Source organism: Haliotis rufescens, unplaced genomic scaffold (genome assembly GCF_023055435.1).
Source record: "Haliotis rufescens isolate VD_foot unplaced genomic scaffold, xgHalRufe1.0.p SCAF_16, whole genome shotgun sequence".
NCBI classification, from domain to species: Eukaryota; Metazoa; Mollusca; class Gastropoda; order Lepetellida; family Haliotidae; genus Haliotis; species Haliotis rufescens.
In genome coordinates, this window is record NW_025963846.1 from 943,209 (window position 1) to 958,289 (window position 15,081).

General features: G+C 39.6%; 1 protein-coding gene across 9 annotated transcripts in view; it reads left to right on the forward strand.

Moving 5' to 3' along the window:
• Positions 1-14,796, forward strand: part of LOC124146150 (E3 ubiquitin-protein ligase HUWE1-like) — a 98,459-nt gene extending 83,663 nt beyond the window's left edge. For all 9 annotated transcript variants that reach the window (XM_046516290.2, XM_046516294.2, XM_046516295.2 and 6 more), the window contains 14 exons: positions 135-1,364; positions 2,279-2,367; positions 2,909-3,066; positions 3,288-3,410; positions 4,311-4,501; positions 6,392-6,622; positions 7,850-8,044; positions 8,588-8,803; positions 9,227-9,502; positions 10,121-10,391; positions 11,066-11,171; positions 11,362-11,661; positions 12,094-12,284; positions 13,069-14,796. In XM_046516290.2, coding sequence (XP_046372246.1) covers positions 135-1,364; positions 2,279-2,367; positions 2,909-3,066; positions 3,288-3,410; positions 4,311-4,501; positions 6,392-6,622; positions 7,850-8,044; positions 8,588-8,803; positions 9,227-9,502; positions 10,121-10,391; positions 11,066-11,171; positions 11,362-11,661; positions 12,094-12,284; positions 13,069-13,171 — 3,680 coding nt within the window. In that variant the 3' untranslated portion in view covers positions 13,172-14,796. The remainder of the gene's footprint in view (positions 1-134; positions 1,365-2,278; positions 2,368-2,908; positions 3,067-3,287; positions 3,411-4,310; positions 4,502-6,391; positions 6,623-7,849; positions 8,045-8,587; positions 8,804-9,226; positions 9,503-10,120; positions 10,392-11,065; positions 11,172-11,361; positions 11,662-12,093; positions 12,285-13,068) is intronic.
• Positions 14,797-15,081: the final 285 nt, after the last annotated feature.

A 15,081-nucleotide genomic window follows, 5' to 3' on the forward strand; every position in this document is an offset into this window, starting at 1 on the left:
TATTTTGGAGTTAAGAGGAAATCACAGCACATCGGTCAAGTTGAACTGTAAAAGTCCTAGAGTTAACTTTTGAATTAGGTTGATTTGTTGATTGTTTAGTTCTTTCTTTATTGTAACAAGTTATTTCTGTTTAGGCCTTGCGGGACGGCTTGGATCACGCTATGCAATCAGGGCTGCTCCCAGAGGAAGCAGATGGGCGTGGGGAAATAGATACGGAGGCAGGTATGCTGCTCGGTATGGAGCCCAGCCTCCTGCCAACAGTGCAGCCATCAAGTTACGAGGTCGCCATCTATTGGACAATGAAGCACTGACCTGTTTACTTGTCTTACTGTTCTTGGATGAACCAAAGCTCAACACATCCAGACTTCATAGAGTGTTAAGAAATTTGTGTTACGATGGACCAACAAGGACTTGGGTGATTAGAGCATTGTTGTCCATCATGCAGAAAACGGGTGAGTGCAAGCTTCATGAGATAGAGGACAAGGTTGGGCCGGCCAAAACCCCTGAAAAGGGCAAGGCCAAAAAGGTTCAACCAATGCAAACAGATTCCCCGGTGGCTTTGAAAAGTGATGTGCGCAGTCAAGCATCCTGGTTGTCTATGAGTCTAGAGGCTGCCTTAGGTTGTCGAGCCAACGTCTTTCAAATTCAGCGGAGTGCAGGTAAGAAACACACCAATCCTCCGAGCTGTAGTGTCAGTATTCATAATCAGGCTGCACCTGTGGTGTGTAGACATGTGTTAGACACTCTTATTTCCCTAGCCAAAGTATTTCCAAGCCATTTTCTGCCTGCTCCAAAGGCAAAAGAGGTCCAAAAATGTGAAGATGATGGCAAGGAAACGGACAATAACAAACAGAAACAAATTGCAAGTGGTGCCTCCAGTCCCAGAGTTGCAAACAAGTCTGAGAAGGGGGAGAAATCCGATGCCAAGCAAGAGAATAAATGTGACACCAATTTCTGGGATTTATTGGTGAGATTAGACAATACAAGCGGTAGCAAAAAAGGCAAAGGAATGCAGAAAGCCCATAATTCAAGTGCATTTGAAAATGAGGATAGTACAGTGTATAACAGTTCTCCAATAGGACATCTCATGAACATGCTGTCTCATCCTGTTATACGGAGAAGCCAGCTGCTTACTGACAGACTCCTGAGACTTCTAGGGCTTGTGTCGATAGGATTGCCTGATTTGTCCCGTGCTAGGGATGTCCGAACAAGTGGTGTCACCACTGCAACATCCAATGTAATCGCAACTACAGCTGCAGCATCTAGTCTCTTGACAGCAGCCACGATAACAACATCTTCAAACTCTGCACCCACACCAACATCGATGGTTCAACCCTCAGCCCCACCTGCAACAAGTGCAGAAGGTAAGTGTCTGACTTGCTTGTGGGACCCATGAAGATCCGGGGTAGAATAGGTCTTCAGCAGCCCATTCTTGCCGTAAAAGGCGACTATGCTTGTCATAAGAGTTGACTAATGGGATCGGGTGGTCAGGCTCACTAACTTGGTTAATGCATGTCATCATATCCCAATTGCATGGATCTATGCTCATGATGTCAATCACTGGATCGTCTGGTCCAAACTAGCTGAATAACTTGACTGTCGTTGCCCTACTTCAAGTTTTAATCTTTGTGATATGAAATGTATAAAAAGTGCATGAAAATGTTCAGCACATCAAAGCTATTCCAGTCTTACAGTATGTGCCAAATTGTTTTTTACTAATTGGCTGGTGTGTTGTCATGCCAGTTACACATTGCTAAAGGAATTTAAATAGACAGTGGAAATTCCAATTTCTATTTTATGAATGTTATTTCAGTCTCATTTAATTCTGAAAGTTCTAAGATTTGTTTTATTTTTAACAACTATTAGTGCTCAGTTTATCTTTTAAATATTGTTAGTTTTCAGTATGAAACTAGATTTCCTCAGTCAAATGTATTGTGTCAGTTGTGACTTGGATAAACAACATTTGCAATTACTTCAGGAAATATTTCGTCAAATAAACAGGAATTACACATCATGTAAAACTCTGGAACTTGTATTTAGGAATTACTTTCAGTAGACTTTAGGCTTAGCATATGGTCTAGTATAAGCTGTTCTTAATATATTCTGGCTTCAGACTTGTGTCTAAAGTCGGAGGCTGATGTTTCAGTTATGAAATATTTAACTGAACTTTAAATGGGAATTACATTTTAAGGAGCATGTAGAGTAGAAATCAACTGATGTTTGGGTATCTTGTGTCAGCAGCAAACTATACATGTGGCTAAATGTTTGTTCTCTACAGCTAAGTTAATAAAGAGCCCTGAAGAAGTGGAAGAAGAATTTGAGGATGAGTCACCTATATTGAAGAATGAACTGAACCTCGCTGTACAGGTAAGATATAGGTTATGCTGGTAGCATGAAATCCATTTGAAATACTTGGGAAGGGTGAATATATATTTGTAGCTTTACACCTTATGATGATTTTGTACTTCTCATGATACTGAGAGGGGCGGTCGGGTAGCCTAGTGGTTAAAGCGTTCGCTCGTCACGCCGAAGACCCTGGTTCGATTCCCGACATGGGTACAATGTGTGAAGCCCATTTCTGGTGTACCCCGCCGTGATATTGCTGGAATATTGCTAAAAGCGGCGTAAAACCATACTCATTCAATCACTCACTCACTCATGATACTGAGCTTATTTTATTGTTCCATAGACCAAGAAGAGTACAGATAGACGATCATGCAGCAGAAATGCTTTCATAACCCTCTCACAGAAATCATGGTGATGCAATTAAACAATGACATGATATTGTGTATTTATGGCTCAACTGTTCAATGTTTAAAACTGATTTAGTAATATGTCCCCAGTTTTGATGATTCAGATCTTTACCAGACACATGGTTGATTTTTTTGTTTTTATTCCCCTAACACAGGTGCTGACAACCAAGTCATGTTCTGAAGAAGGTTTAGAAGATGCTACAAACCTCCTACTGCAGTTGTCTTGGGCCAACAACGCTACACGCAATGCAGTACTTGAACTCTTGCTGGTTGGTGCCAGGAAACTTGGTCTCACAGTCTGTGCCAATATAAGGTAGAACTTTCTAACATAAACAATTTACAAAACAGCGTGACCTCATCTTTGTACATTCCCGACATGGGTACAATGTGTAAAGCCCCTGCCGTGATATTTTGTATGGCTGTTGAAATTTATTTTGTTGGCATTTAAACTGAAATTTGTTGGTAAGTATTTTCTTTAAGGATTTCATGCATTGAATGCATATGAATTCTCTTAATTCTCTTAATTTTTTTCAGAGGTTTGCTGGTTGAACTTCAGAACTTAAATGCTCACATAACTGATGACGTTTTTGACTCTGATGACAGTAGAGATGTTGATGCGAGTGTAGAGAACAGAGGAAAGGGTATGCTTCCTGACAGGTATGTACTATATCAACTTGTGTTCATGGTACAGGCAAACGGTTCCTTCATTGTGCAACCTATTGTTTATCTTGTCTTGATAATTGTCCTGATGTTATGAAAGGATTGATATATATTGTGAAACACATAACCTAATTGAATGCTGGTCTCCTTGACCTGAAAACCTGTTGTCATGGGTTCGAATGCAGGTTCACTCCTTCTCATGGTCAACATCACTTTGGGCTTTCCTCTCACATAAGGCAGACACACTGATATAACTGAAATCCTGTTCAAAGAGGTGTTAGTCCAATTGCCCTCACCCCAAACATGGATGACCTGAATGATTGCAGTTGTCCTCAGACACAGAATATGGCTTCATTTATTTTCACAATAACTGTAACCCTATTCCCAATTGGGATTCCAGGGCAGAATAGGTTCCAAGTGGTTGTCAAAAGAGTTGACTAATGAAGATCAGCCAGTTACTATGTGTGACTTATAGATTCTGTGAAATTTTTCCTGAAAGCATGTGTCATTGCTCATGCTAGGCGAGTAACGGGATCGGCTGGTCAGACTCGCTGACCTGGTTGATGCATGTCATTGTATCCAAATTGCGTGGATTGATGCTCATGTTTTCAATCACTGGATTGTCTGGTCCAGGCTCGATTATTCACAGGTCCCCGTCATATCGCTGGAATATTGCTGAATATGTTGTTAAACAACAAACAAACAAACACAGCTAAATAAGTGTCAGGTACTGAGTATAAAAAGTTACCTTGGAGATAAATACAAATGATTATCAAGCTCTGAACTTTCTCTGTGGCATTGTGCTCTTAACAGTGTGGATTATTGCTCACGAAGTATTGATTTAGCTGTCATGGGCATATATGAGACTACAGTATGGATTGATAAACTCTTTCACAGGTTTATGCCCGGAGTGCATGTAGTGGTATCAGCACCCACAAAGATGAAGAGTGGGAGAGAGCTACAGCTACCCTCAATGTCTCAACTCACTTGCAAAACATCAAGCCAGCAGTTCTTCCTCAGGATCCTTAAGGTCATCATCCAGCTGAGGGAAGCAGCAAGGGTAGCAGCCAAGAAGCAAAAGCGTACAGGTACAGTGTGACTATTGGTGCATCACACAATTGAGGCAATGTGGCACTCAGACACACGTGTCTTGTTTACTATGTGTCCACCCTCTCCCCCCGCCTGTATTATTTTGATGGGTTTTAAAGCTAAAATTCTTTAATGCAAAGATAAAATGTCATGTTGATATAAACTCAGTGTTCGAAAAACCTGCCTGCCCGACCGTCCGAGACGGGTTGATTTCAACTCGGGCTGCCAGATTTTCAAATCCCCCTGCCCGACAGTCGGGTTATATTTCATATGTGAAAATATTCTAAATATTTCCCGATGATAAGCATTAATTCACATGTAAAGATGAATGAAAAATGTAACCAAAAAGAAACCCTGTTAGCTTTTAGACAACCTAAAATTTAGCGATGCGCTTATGCTACGAACGGACCGTCTGTATACACGATATCGTGCAAATAGTGGACCAATGCCGTGCAATATACACGACTGGAAAACTCCCTTCTCCGCCGTGTGACGCACACGTTGATTGGTCTATTAATTTCCTACACAACAAACCTGGTTTCCGGTCTCAGTTGCGCTACGCTACATTGTATATTACTCCCCAAAATGTTAACTCTACACCATAGTGCGGGTATCCTTTCTAAAAAGATATATCAAAGATAATAAAAATTCTTTACTTGATAAAATTGTAATTTCTTCTCTAAACATCTGTGAAGATATAAATGTTTGCTACGGTGGATAAACCAGGTATCACAGTTAGTTAAAAGTTTTGCAGTCGTACAGACATGTTGTGAACATAGAGTCTGAGAGATCATAAATATTTTGAGTAAACATACTTTACCTAATGAGATACTAGTTTTACGAACCAGAATATTTATAATTTAGTTTTGTTGAACCAATTAAAATCAAAACATAATTTCCCCTATTAAAATACTACTTCTGGTAAAACAAAATGTACGAACTTTCTGTAAAAGAGCAAGCAATCTGAAGCAAGGATTTATTTTCCGCGTCGTGATTTACATGCAAAGTATATCACACGTTGTAGTGGAATATATGTAATGTTATTGCAAAGAATTATGGTATGTTGTTTGTAGAGCTGTTAATATGCAGTCCCCATCCCTTCAGAGAAACATATGATTTTAGTGGGCAGGCAGGTTTTGGTCAGGGCTGGCAAGTATTTCAGCTAGCCAGTCCTGTGGTCTGGCTGAAATTTTTGGGAGTTTCATACCCTGATAAACTACACAAAAGAACAACCAGTGCTTTCATATTACTTTGTAAGAAGTTAAAGAACACCTGATTCATTCATATTACTCTGTGATATGAACGAGTTAGGTGTTCTTTAACTTTTTTAAGTAGTATACTTCGGATAGGTAATTTGTCCTCTCTATAACCTTCTTGTATAATACAGGGATGTATCAAGACCTGCTCAGCGGCTGATTGTCAGCTCCAAGTCAGTTGCAAATGTCCATAAAAACTCCCAATTTGGAATTAAATTGTTATGGTAAAAAATAAGAAGTCTTTGAGGAAGTGACTATATTTCAGTGATAACAGGACAATAAAGAGGTGGATGCTTCATTGCATAGTTTTACATTATTTCACTGAATGCGATGTTAAAATATTTCTGAATTAAGGAAAATAAGAAAATGAAATCCCAATTGTAAACAAATTAAAAAATATTATCAGTTTGCCTGCGAAGGGCACCTAGTTTAAAATATACTCATCCATGTGACTTGATCACATTGGTGTCAATTATTCTCCTTAATTACACATCATTCTATTGATGTTTGGTCTTCTCAAGGCCTTGTTTCAGCATGCAGCCTGTTGAGATAACTAATAAATGTATCTCAGTTAAGACATGACATAAATAATATTACTCACTTACGATAATCTATTGTTCATTCCTCAACTAGGCAGAGAACTGGGTAACATAGCTGAGGCAATGGCAGCATTAGAAGCAGAGGCGGAGGCTTTCATGGAAGTTGTCAGTCACAGAAGTAGCACCCCCCTAACACAGCAGGCTCAGCCACAACAAGCTGCTCCCACACAAGTCGACATGTTGCAGGGGTCAGCCCAGAGTGGGGCCAGCGATGCCCAACCTCCAACCCCTGGGGCAGAGACTCCAATGGAGGTGGATCAGCCAGGTATAACTTGTACTGCAGTCATTACATTAATATCAACAAGGGTAGAACCATGTAATAACGCTCTGATATTTGCACATGTGCATTTTAACGATTATCAAAGCAGGTCTTTTGATGTGATATGACATCACATTCCTTCTTTGTTGAGAACAATGCGGTATGATGTCATCCATTGTTCATGATGTCACAGTCTGAATTCATTTCATCATCTGAACAATAGACTGTGAAGATCCTTGTTAGAATAGATCTTCAGCAACCCATGCTTGACGTAACAGGCAACTATGCTTGTCGTAATGGGATCAGGTAGTCAGGCTCGGTGACTTGGTTGATGCGTGTCATCGTATCCCAATTGCGTAGATCGATGCTGATAATATCAATCACTGGATTGTCTGGTCCAGACTTGATTATTTACCGATCGCCATCATATTGCTGGAATAATGCCGAGTGCTGCGTTAAACCACAAACAAACATCTGAACAATAAGCTGCCTTCAGGAAATTTCTTGACAATAGACTTGAATTTGTATTTGGTTTTCTTCATACAATATCTAAAAGTCATGACTGACAAGTAAAAGAACATACTTGGAATGACAGATGATATTTGTTCAAGGTGAACAGATGCTGAGATTAAGCTTGGACTTACACCATTCATTCACTCGGACAGATAATCTGTACTTCCTTGTGACTCTTCCTCATTGTCTAATCATTAACCTTGTGATGAATATCATGCATATGTTGTCTCGATATTTTGTTATCCTTCAATTTTCTTTTGGTCTTTTTGAAGTTCTGCTTCACTATGTCCATCAAAGAACCCTTTGGTATAAATGTTCTGAACAAAAGTTGGATGTGTTATGTCATGACATGGCTTGGTAATATTTTGTTTGTCATGTTCGTCAGAAAGTCTACTATCCCGAATAGTGATGACATATAACAATACCCGCAAAAATGTATGATCTTGTACTAGCCCTTAGGATACTCTAGCTTTAACAAAGCTGGTCCGGGCTAGTGCTAATTTCTATCCCTGCTGAAGTCTGAAGTCATGTGTTGGTTCTTTGTCCACCCTTGGGGGCGGTCGGGTAGCCTTGTGGTTAAAGCGTTCGGTCACCATGCCGAAGACCCGGGTTCGATTCCTGATGTGGGTACAATGTGTGAAGCCCATTTCTGGTGTCCCCCCGCGATGATATTGCTGGAATATTGCTAAAATACCCATTATCCACCCTTGATTGTTGCAGGTTCCTCTAAGGAGGATAAGGACAAGAAGAATGAGGAGACAGCAGCTCCCCTGCCGCGCTTGAGTGAACAACTATCACTGGAAGAGTTGTGGCAGACTTTAGGGGATTGCTTGTCTGAGCTGGCTAAAACACCAGACCAGCATGCTGTGCTTATCCTGCAGCCCGCTGTGGAGGCCTTCTTCATTGTACATGCAGGTTAGTTCCATGGAGAATGTAGAAACATTGAGTCTGTAGCCATACTCATAAGGCCAAAAAAAGTAATAGTCTTGGTTCTCAGGCACTGCCTGCATCATTGTAAAGTCGGCCGCATGTTTCGTTTTTGTTTCCATTTTAAAAAAACTCCTAACACTTAAAAAATGTGGTACACAACTGTTTATTTGGTTACATACAAGTTTGTCCAAACAAAAAAACTACTGCCTGCCCACTTTATATTTTCAAAAGTCATTACCTGAAAACCAATTCTTTTATCTTTTAAAGCCTAATACACTGCAGTCCAGGGCAATGTTTCAAAAGCAATCTACAATGTCTTATGTGAATGTGAAAGTATGGGAGTCCAGATTGTCTTCGCAGATTGCCAGGGGCGAGTGTTAAATCATCCTATCTGAACCTTTGTTCAGTGTTTGCTTGGTATGAGAAAACGTATGTTTCATTGGATATTATTCTTTATGAAAATTGCTTTGAATAGACTTTCAGAAAAATTCCAGTTGTAATGTGCTTTTGGTGTTTTCTTGAACTTAGGTGAGAAGGAAGTGAAACCTGTGGAGACCCACCCTCGTCGTGAGGATCAGCTAGCACATCTGAATGCAGAGATGGCTCCTCCTTCCCCATCTGCCAGTAATAACCCAGCAGCCAGTGCCGAGACAAGCATGCCTCTCACCAGGGAGAACTCTGTTGCATCTGTCTCTTCCCTGGCACATCTGCCACCTGATGCTCAGAAGTTCCTCAGGTTTGCTGGTGAGTACAACTCATTCAAGTCTCCATGCTTAGATCTCTGGTTGGTTGTATTGATCCCAGCTTGTTGTTGGGAGAAGGTGACTCAAGTGTAAGGATGCCAATATTTGAGGATACTGTACGGATGAAAGTGAAGACCAATTCTCAGTTGTCTGTCAGGTTTAATGTAATATTGCACCTGCCATTGGCATACCCATGACTTTCTGAATGTTTGTACGATAAAGTGCTTTGGGTAAAAATTGTTTTGACATATTTTTGGAAAATCTTTTTTTAAATTTTTCTGGCATTGATGAATTATCTGTCTGGGTTTGGAATTTGGAATACTTTGCTTGTTTTTGTTTGCTTTTAAGCATTGTCCTCATTGCTGGCTTGGGATTAGTTAGAAAGACAATTTGAAATTAATTCCTATTTTTACCTCACTTGCAGAAACCCACAGAACTGTTCTGAATCAGATCTTGCGACAGTCGACAACCCCATTGGCTGATGGTCCTTTCAGTGTCCTTGTGGACCACACACGAATCTTGGACTTTGATGTGAAGAGAAGATACTTCCGTCAGGAGCTTGAGAGATTGGATGAGGGTTTGAGGCGTGAAGATCTACCAGTTCATGTCCGCAGGGAAAATGTCTTTGAGGATTCTTTCAGAGAGCTTTTCCGAAGGTCACCAGAAGAGTGGAAACAGAGATTCTACATTGTTTTTGAAGGTAGGAATACAGGGCCTGAAAGAATATTCAGGGCTGCAATTGCATCATGTCTGATGACCAAAAAACCCCTAAAGAAAGCTGATATATTTCACATTCAGCATTGTTACATGTAAGGGGTCTAAACAAACGTGTCAATAAGAACATGCCACACATTGTACTTGGTTTATTCAGATATCAGTCAGGAGTTACGACTTGTTTGATATTTCAGTTTGTAGTTCAGTTTCAAAGCAAAACACTGAGTTAAGTTGATTATGTTAATGAAATGCATGGAAAGTTACGTTCACATGTAAAAATTGTCATGTTATATTTTTGTTCTTCCTTCCTTATAATTGCTGTTTGTCCTTCACACTTTGTTTCCTGAGCATAAAACCATTCAATATTTCTTGATCAAACTTTGCAGATTCTAGTACAATGCCTTTTGCTCTGTAGGAATCTTAGATCTTGATACTTTTTTCGGTATGGTTGAATTTTTACTCGTGCTGCCAACCACCAGTTTACCTGGCCCACACAGGCTGATGTGATATGACTGGATTATTGGTGAGTGTAGTCTTATGCATGGGTTGTTCACTAACTCACTCAACCATTGATGTTTTAGTAAAATATCTCTCACTATTCCAGGGGAGGAGGGCCAGGATGCTGGAGGCCTGTTGAGAGAATGGTACCTGATCATCTCAAGAGAAATCTTCAATCCCAACTATGCATTATTCAAGACCTCTCCAGGGGACAGAGTCACCTACACTATCAATCCGTCTTCTCACTGCAATTCTAACCATCTTAGCTACTTCAAATTTGTTGGCCGAATCATTGCAAAGGCTGTGTATGACAACAAGCTTCTTGAGTGCTACTTCACGAGGTCCTTCTACAAACATCTACTCGGACAGCCTGTCAAGTGAGTGAATCCTGCACAAAAATACTTTGGGAGGCAACCAAAGTGGGTATCTGCTGGTCACAATCGCTGACATAAAAAATCATTGTTTTTCGCCAGGATAAAGCTTTATTTTGCTATAGCATGAAATGGCATTCATTTGCACCATATGTAGATTGTAAATTTGTTGTACATGAGAGTACATGCCATTCGTGACCAACTCGTGTTATTCCGGGACAAGCCGAATAGCGACTCGTGCCCCTCTCATGGCCATTTTTGCGACCGGGTTCCGTCTTAGCGCAAATGGGCAAAGCTAAAACAATTGTCAACTCGTTGCGTAATGGTTAACATATATTTCCCCATATATTATATATATTTCAGATGCAATTTAAATCACATAGGGACATGCGGAATAATACAGTATGATTTGAACACATGTAACTGTGTCTTGGGTATATTTTTAGATGCAAGACGTATGTAAAATCAAAAATTATTTCTGAGGGATTCTTTGACGAAGAACTTGAAATCATGCACGCATTCTGATTGGTTTGTCGTATTTTCGCACATAACATTCATCGATAGGGGTACGAGTCTTCTTGCAGGTTACGGAAAGGGGCGAGTGGTGACGAATGAGTACATGCATATGAAACCTTTTTAGGAGATGACACATGTGCAGTGTGCCTTTGCCTTGATTTCAGATACACAGACATGGAGAGTGAAGATTATGCCTTTTACCAGGGCCTTGTCTTCTTGTTAGAGCATGGTGTTGCAGATCTTGGCTATGATCTCACATTCGCCACAGAGGTAAGACTGTGTTCAATCTATTCTGTTATGTAAATGAAAAATAAAGAAAGATTCTCACCTTAATTGTTTGAACCTTGGAAAATATATTTTCTTGTTTCTTACCACATGCAGCATGCTGGCATCTTTTTAGAACCAATTTTGTGTAGCGTTTGCTGTTCCTGAACTCTGTCCCTTTTTATCCCTACCTCAGATCATGGAGTTTGGTGTGATGGAGACAAGGGACATTATCCCAAATGGACGTAACGTGCCCGTGTCTGAAGAAAACAAACGAGAGTATGTGAAGCTTGTCTGTCAGATGAAGATGACGGGAGCTATTCGGAAACAGCTCAATGCTTTCCTGGAAGGTTTCTATGACATCATTCCGAAAAAATTGGTTTCAATCTTCAATGAGCAGGAACTGGAGCTGCTCATCTCTGGCCTGCCAACTGTTGACATTGATGATCTGAAGGCCAATTCAGAATACCACAAGTATCAGCCTAACTCCCTACAGGTATTCACAGTTTTTCTGATGTTTTCTCTGTATTAGGCAGAACAACACTTAGGAGTGACTCTGTTGTTGGAGGCATTGTGCCCAGGAGGTTTTGCCGTGGCACAATTTAACTTAGCAATCTGCTTCTATAGATAGCCACCCTTGGTATCCGGGAATAGAGTAGATACCGAGTACCCCTGTGTTACAAAATGAGAATCGAGTTGTAAGAATATGTGACCAGGTTGATTGTGTGTCATCATGCCCAGATTGTGTGTATTGTGCTCATATAGTCAGCTATTGATCTGCTTGGCTAACATTTGATTATATAAAGGCTGTTGTGAATATTGCTACTCTTTTTATGCTACAATTAAAATAATTTTATTAAACATATTGACATTTTTCTAGTCTTTGATGCAAAATCTGACCTGATGAACATTGAAAATTCATTTGCAGATCCAATGGTTCTGGCGAGCTCTTCGTTCATTTGACCAAGCAGAAAGGGCCAACTTCCTGCAGTTTGTTACTGGTACCTCTAAGGTCCCACTTCAAGGTTTTGCCTTCCTCGAGGGAATGAATGGCATACAGAAATTCCAGATCCACAGAGATGACCGATCTACAGACAGACTTCCAACTGCACATACTTGGTAAGATATGGCACCATGCTTTTATGAAGCCTTCATCAAATTGTGAATGAAGATAATATAAACAAAACTTAGTTGTAAGATACAGTTACTGTTTACATTTATCCAGGAATTTGTAGTCCAGCCAATTCAATCAATAACCGTACCATCCAGATTAACAGGTTTTTATTGTAAGACGCTTAATACCAGTCTAAAGTTATTTGAAGAATGGGGTTAAGGTAATTTTTAAATGTCAATGTTTTAGGGATGTAGGCAACACAAATATTGTGCACATTTCCAGTTTTATCTTTAGTAATTACATTAATAAAGCCCCATTTTAAGCATCCTCTCACTTCTATGGTATATAGTGAGTGAGTTAAAATGTAATGATGCCATGGTAGTTTTTCCGCCATATAGCGACATTGCTGGAATACTTCTTACCATGGTTTCATACAACATTCACTGAAGGATCTAGGCAACTTTGCTTGTCGTAAGAGGCGACTAACGGGATCGGGTGGTCAGGCTCGCTGACTTGGTTGATGCATGTCATCGATCCCAATTGCGTGGATGGATGTTCATGATGTCAATCACTGGTTGTCTGGTTCAGACTTGATTATTTGCAGACTGCCATCATATAGCTGGAATATTGCTGAGTGCAGCATTAAACCACAACCTCACTCACTCACTCACTCACTCACTCACTCACTCACTCACTCACTCACTCAAGGATCTTGTCTTATATCTAATCTCCAATAATGTGGTATTATCACCAGGGAGGTACATCATACTCTTATGTCTTAATTTTCAGCTTCAACCAGTTGGATCTCCCGGCCTATGAGACGTACGACAAACTGAGACACATGTTGCTGCTGGCTGTTAGCGAGTGTTCAGAAGGGTTTGGCCTTGCTTGATTGAGTAGCAGGGTTAAATTGTACTGGTTCAGCATCCCAAGGGTGAAGCAGTAAGACTGTCAATTATCAGCCCTTCAGGATGGAACGTTGAGACAAAACACCTTCTACTTAATCCCAACTCTGCTATTTATTATGATTGTGGTTCATATTGTTGAATGACAAATTTACATAGTTTATTGTATTTAAATATTTTGCAACAGCAAAGAAATGATTGTATAAAATATGGTACAAAAGTACATAGAGCCTTTGAAAAAGAGAATGCCTTTTGTGATTTTATACTGTGTATATAGAGAGAATGGTCATGGATGTGATATGAAAATAGTAGAATTTATGCACAGTTTATTTGGGAGATATTATTTTGTTTTGCCCACTTGAGAAAACACAAAATCCTTCCTTCGTTTTGATGACATTTCCATCCACAGGTTATTGGCATTGTTTGTATTTATGAGTTCAATTATCTATTGCTCTTAATCCCCAAAGTGAATTGTGTGAAATCTTTTGTTTGAAGTTATGAACAGAGGCTACTGCTCAAACTGTCAGTGTCAGCTTAGATGTGAATAACCTATATTTGAAATGACCTACATTTTAGATGTACCTGTCAAAGCATTATTTACTTTGTAACATATACAATACACTTAAGTCACATTACTCTTTCATATTCAAAACATTGTGCACTATCAAGTTAACTGGTTTCAAACACATAACACTGATTGTTGTGGTACACAATTATCTCCATTGTAATTCACTGCCAGAAGGACTTACACGATGCTAAAGTTACTTTTATCTGTTTTATGTTAAAACCTGCCCAACGTCAAGGTGATTGTGACAGAATGTAAGACGGAATGTTCACGTATCATATTTCTCTGAAACAAATACAGTACAATGCAATGTTTGGAAGATCATGTTTATTGTGTTTAACTCAACACTGACTGCAAAGCATCATAGTGAGTTCCGCACCCAAACAAGATTTTGACTTTCTAATACTGTTCAGAGACAATTTGTGTCAGTGTCTTATTGGACACTTGATTAAGAACGATATGTAACTTGTTGACATGTTAAGTTGTTTGCGCACCTCTTCAGGAGACATGTGAAGTACAGTGAGAGTGACTTGATGGCACAAACTTGATTGTGACTTTATTCAATGGATGTAAATGGCATCACTATTTATGGCTGATGAAGAGCCGTGAGAGGAGAAAGAAGATTTTTATTGTATGCTTGAACAAATGATGTCGAGAGTTCCATATGGTGTATTATTTATTGATGTTTTAATCTGAACAATCCCCATAATTGTTTGAAAGCAGGAATGTAAAATACTTCCAAGGGGCTGCTCTACAGAGCTGTAATTTGTAGACAGATTGTTTCAGATTTCTTCAGTTTCAATGTACTAATTGTCCACATGTATGTAAGTCAATAATGATTTGAATATTATGACTTAATGTTACTGGTTGTAATCTTTACCAGCTGTGTACAGCCTTGATAATGAACCTGTTATGTATATTTCTCAGTCATGTCCATAGCACAAAATGACTAATGCAAGCATTTGAAATAAAAAATTAATTTGCATTCTGAAACTGTAAAGTCAAATAACAAGGCATAAACTGAGAAATAAAACTACAGTTCCAATATTTTGTGTCAGTATTTTGTTTTTGAAGAGTCAGAAGAAAAATTATCCTCTGTCCAGAGGAAAATGAGGTGGATGTTTGAATAATGCCCCAGTCAGCAATATTCTGGCTGTATCAAGACACTTCATATACAATCTTTCAGCAACCCATCCTTGCCATGAAAAGCGACTATACTTGTCGTAAGAGACGACTAACGGGATCAGGTGGTCACTGGTCACTGGATTGTCTGGTCCAGACTCGATTATGTACAGACCGCCATCATATAGCTGGAATATTGCTTAGTGCGGC